Source organism: Gymnogyps californianus, chromosome 21, assembly GCF_018139145.2.
Source record: "Gymnogyps californianus isolate 813 chromosome 21, ASM1813914v2, whole genome shotgun sequence".
Classification (NCBI taxonomy): Eukaryota; Metazoa; Chordata; class Aves; order Accipitriformes; family Cathartidae; genus Gymnogyps; species Gymnogyps californianus.
The window spans coordinates 8,637,039-8,641,910 of NC_059491.1; the positions used below are offsets into that span (position 1 = coordinate 8,637,039).

The 4,872-nt window shown below is 64.5% G+C and overlaps 1 protein-coding gene across 1 annotated transcript; it reads left to right on the forward strand.

Moving 5' to 3' along the window:
* Nucleotides 1-493: 493 nt before the first annotated feature.
* LOC127024813 (zinc finger protein 362-like) lies at nt 494-3,978 on the forward strand. Its single transcript, XM_050909500.1, is given in 8 exon segments — nt 494-540; nt 671-933; nt 1,130-1,270; nt 1,273-1,450; nt 1,558-1,782; nt 3,311-3,389; nt 3,545-3,703; nt 3,836-3,978. Coding segments are annotated over 8 exon segments (1,209 nt in total). The 3' UTR covers nt 3,953-3,978.
* Nucleotides 3,979-4,872: the final 894 nt, after the last annotated feature.

Consider the following 4,872-nt stretch of genomic DNA (forward strand, 5'->3'; position numbering starts at 1 on the left):
TTTTAGGGGGTGTGTGTGTTATGATTCAGCCGGGGTTGGCTTTGGGTTCAATGTGCCGCCGTCGTGCTCGCCTTCGCTCCCGCGGCACCATCCCGTCCGCCTCCGTAAATCCCTCCCGGAGATACCGGAGGAGCGGCACCTCGGATACCTCTGAGGCCTGGGAGATTTGGGGGTTTTCCCCCCAAATTTCCCCCCCCCACCCCTTACCAAATTGCATCCTCGTGCGCTCGCTGGCGTTTCAGGGTCTTCGAGGTGCTTGGCCTTGCCCTGATCCCGCAGCAATATCCAGCTGGGAAGATGCTCGGGATGTTCCCCGGCCCTGCCTGCTCCCTGCCTGCTCCCTGCCCTCTTTTAGAGCCTGGGTGTTGCTTTTTTTTTGGGGGGGGTGGGGGTTTGAACCCCGAGGGGAGACGGGAGTTGAGGGGGGGGGGGGGGGTGTGTCCGTGCGGCGGCCGGTGCCACCCCGTAACCCACCTCGCTCTCTCCCCGCAGGATGGCGGAGCCTCGCTTCAACAACCCCTACTTCTGGCCGCCCCCCCCACCATGCCCAGCCAGGTAGGACACCCCCCCACCCCCCAGGATTTTGGGGAGGAGGGATGGACAGACGGACGTGGCGGGGGGGAGGCGGCTGGCGGTGCCGGCTCCCCCACCCTGACTCACCTCTCCGCCGCCTTCTCCCTCCCCAGTTGGACAACCTGGTCCTGATCAACAAAATCAAGGAGCAGTTGATGGCGGAGAAGATCCGACCCCCGCACTTGCCCCCCACCTCCGTGGCCTCCCAGCAGCCCCTCCTGGTGCCCCCCTCGCCCGCCGAAAGCAGCCAGTCCATCATGTCCCTCCCCAAACTGCAGCAGGTCCCGGGTCTCCACCCTCAAGCCGTACCCCAACCCGACGTGGCCCTGCACGCCCGACCGGCCACCAGCACCGTCACAGGTACCGCCGCGGGGGGCGGGAGGCGGAGAGGGGGGGTGGGGGGGATTAGCACCTCCCGGCAGCGCCGCGGGCATTTTGGGGAGAGTTCCCCCCAATTTAGGACCCTGCTGTGAAAGAAAAGGGGAGGGTGGACCCCCTCAAAATTAACGCCCGCCCCCCCCACCCTCCCCTTCCCCTCCGCCTCTTTGCCGGCCAGGGTTGGGGCTGGCTTCCCGCGCGCCGGCGGTCAGCACCTCCGAATCCAGCACGGGGACGGGGACCACCACCCCATCGACTCCCACCTCCACCAGCCAGAGCCGCCTCATCGCCTCCTCGCCCACCCTAATCTCAGGAATCACCAGCCCCCCCTCCTCGACTCCATAAAGACAATCCAGGGCCACGGCTTGCTGGGGGCACCCAAGGCGGAACGAGGCCGGAAGAAGATCAAGGCGGAAAATCCCTCGGGACCGCCGGTCCTGGTGGTACCTTATCCCATCCTGGCCTCGGGGGAGACCGCCAAAGAGGGCAAGACGTACAGGTAGGCGACCCACCCACCCGCTCGTAGGGGGGGGCCGGGGTGATGGTGGGGTGCCCCCCCCCAGCCCCAGCCCGGTCCCTGCGGGGTTCTCCGCCCCCCCTCTCCAGGTGTAAGGTCTGCCCCTTGACGTTCTTCACCAAGTCGGAGATGCAGATCCACTCCAAGTCGCACACAGAGGCCAAGCCCCACAAGTGCCCCCATTGCTCCAAGTCCTTCGCCAACGCCTCCTACCTGGCCCAGCACCTGCGCATCCACCTGGGCGTCAAACCCTACCACTGCTCCTACTGCGAGAAGTCCTTCCGCCAGCTGTCCCACCTCCAGCAGCACACCAGGTGAGGGCACGGCGTCCCCGCGGGGCTGGGGGGGGGACACGGCGGGGGCCCTTCAGCCCCGTCTGCCCTTAGGGGGTGGTGGGGCATCCACCCAGCATCTCTTGTGCCATGCTCGTTGTCCCCACCACCTTCTTCATCTCCAACGTGCTCATCGTCCCCGCCGCCTTCATCATCCCCGCCACGCTCATCCATCCCCACCATGCCAATCCGTCCCCCCACCTTCATCATCCCCACCATGCTTGTCATCTCCAGCACCTTCATTGACCCCACCATGCTCATCATCCCCACCGTCTTTGTTTGTCCCCACCACGCCAATCCGTCCCCCCCACCTTCATCATCCCCACCATGCTTGTCATCTCCAGCACCTTCGTTGACCCCACCATGCTCATCATCCCCACCATGTTTGTTTGTCCCCACCACGCCAATCCATCCCCACTGCCTTCATCATCCCCACCATGCTCATCATCTCCAGCACGTTCATTGACCCCACCGTGCTCATCATCCCCACTGCCTTCATCATCCCCACCATGCTCATCTGTCCACGCCAATCCATCCCCACTGCCTTCATCATCCCCACCACAGTCGTCTCCAGCACCTTCATCATCCCCACCACGCTTATCATCTCCAGCACCTTCATCATCCCCACCACACTCATCATCTCCAGCACCTTCATCATCCCCACCACGCTCATCCATCTCCACCACACTCATTGTCCCCCCCACCTTCTTCCTCCCCACCACGCTCATCCATCCCCACCATGCTTATCCTCCCCACTGCCTTCATCATCCCCACCACAGTCATCTCCACCACCTTCATCGTCCCCATCACAGTCATCTCCAGCACCTTCATCGTCCCCACCACACTCATCATCTCCAGCACCTTCATCATCCCCACCACGCTCATCATCTCCAGCGCCTTCATCATCCCCACCACGCTCATCCATCTCCACCGCGCTCATTGTCCCCCCCACCTTCTTCCTCCCCACCACACTCATCCGTCCCTGCCATGCTCATCCATCCCCACCACGCTTATCCTCCCCACCACCTTCATTGTCCCCACCACGCTCACCATCTCCAGCACCTTCATCATCCCCACCACGCTCATCCATCTCCACCACACTCATTGTCCCCCCCACCTTCTTCCTCCCCACCACACTCATCCATCCCTGCCACGCTCATCCTCCCCACTGCCTTCATCATCCCCACCACACTCATCATCTCCAGCACCTTCGTTGTCTCCACCACCTTCATCGACCCCACCACGCTCCTGATCTCTGGTACCTTCATTGAGCCCACCGCACTCATCATCCCCGCCACCTTCATCATCTCCAAACCTTTTGGCCTTCAGCCCCGCGGCTCCCCCGCCTGCCCCCTGTCCCTCGACGTCGCTGTGGCCGCCGCGGTCCCCCTCCCTGGTGTGACCCCCCCTCCGCCCCCCTTCTCCGCGTGACGTGGGGGGCAGCGCTGGTCCCCGGGGTGGGGGGAGAGAGGGGACGGTGACCTGACGTGTCCCCCGTGTCCCCTCCCAGAATCCACACCGGCGACAGACCCTACAAGTGCCCGCACCCCGGCTGCGAAAAGGCCTTCACGCAACTCTCCAACCTCCAGGTCAGCGCGCCGGGGGGGGCGGCGGGAGCCCTGGGAAGGGGGGGGGGGGGGGGCTGTGTGAGAGGCACCCCAAAACCCCCCCCTGGGGGGGTGGGGAGCGCACAGAGCGGGGTGGCTGCCGTAACACCCCCCCCCACCCTGCCGCCATTTTGCAGTCTCACCAGCGACAGCACAACAAGGACAAGCCCTACAAGTGCCCCAACTGCTACCGGGCGTACACGGACTCGGCCTCGCTGCAGATCCACCTCTCGGCTCACGCCATCAAGCACGCCAAGGCCTACTGCTGCAGCATGTGCGGCCGCGCCTATACCTCGGTGAGCCGGAGCCGGGGGGGGACACCGGGACACCCCCCAACCTCCCCCCCCCCCCCCCAAAAAAAACCCAACCCCGCTCCCTCCACCCGTTCCCCGGCTCTTACCGCTCCCCTCCTGCCTCTCCTCCCGCAGGAGACCTATTTGATGAAGCACATGTCCAAACACACCGTGGTGGAGCACCTCGTCAGCCAACACTCGCCGCAGAGGACGGAGTCACCCGGCATTCCCGTACGGATCTCCCTCATCTAACCGGGGACGCCCTTCGGCATCGGGGAGGGGAGGCGGGGGGGAGAACGGGACGCCCCCAACACAGAGGAGGAAGGAGGAAAGAGGAGGAGGAGGAAGCAAACCCACCCGCAGCACCCCAGCCCCTGGCCGGGAGCCCGGCGGGACGTGTGCCCCCCCCCTGCCCCGCTCTGGGTCCCCGCAGGTTTGGTGACATCCAAAGACGGTTTCAGAGCACTTTGAATCTCTGCGGTTTGGTTTATTTTTTGGGGGGGTGGGGGGATGTTTGGGGGGGTGGGGGTGTTTGGGGGGGGGGGTGGGGGGCAGCGGAGGGGGAGAGGTTTCCCCTCCTCCCCTCAGCCCCTGCCCCCTCCCCTCTCATTTTTTGGATACAAATATATATATATATTTATTGGCCAAGAAGTTGGTGCTGCTAAAAAACAGAAAGAAGACCCAAAAACGAACCGTGGATGGAGAAAAACTGAAGCTTGGGGGGGGGGGAGGGGGGGGTCCCGCTGCCGCTGCCCCCCATCCCCCCCATCCCCATCCCCCCCCCCCCCCCCCTCCGGCGGGGAGCAGAGGGGGCTTCGGGCCGGGGCCCACGGCGGCTGCCACCTCCTTGGGGACATTTTGGGTGGGGGGGGGTTCTTTTTAAACATTTTTTGGGGGGGGGGAAGCTTTTTGGGGGTTTATTTTTTGGCTCTCTTTGGAGGGAGAAGCCGGCGAGCAGAGCCGCGTCCCGCCGGGGGCTGCAACCGAACCCCCCCTCCCCCCAAATCCCAGGATCCCCCCAAAATCCATCTTGGGGGGGGGGGGGGGGGGAAGGGATTGAGGGGGGGACTGTAAATCGCTTTGCCTTGTGCCTGCCGGCCCCGGGCGCCTGTACATAAACCCGTGTATAGAGCTGGGGGGGGGGGGGGGGAAGGGGTGACCCCCCCTCTCCT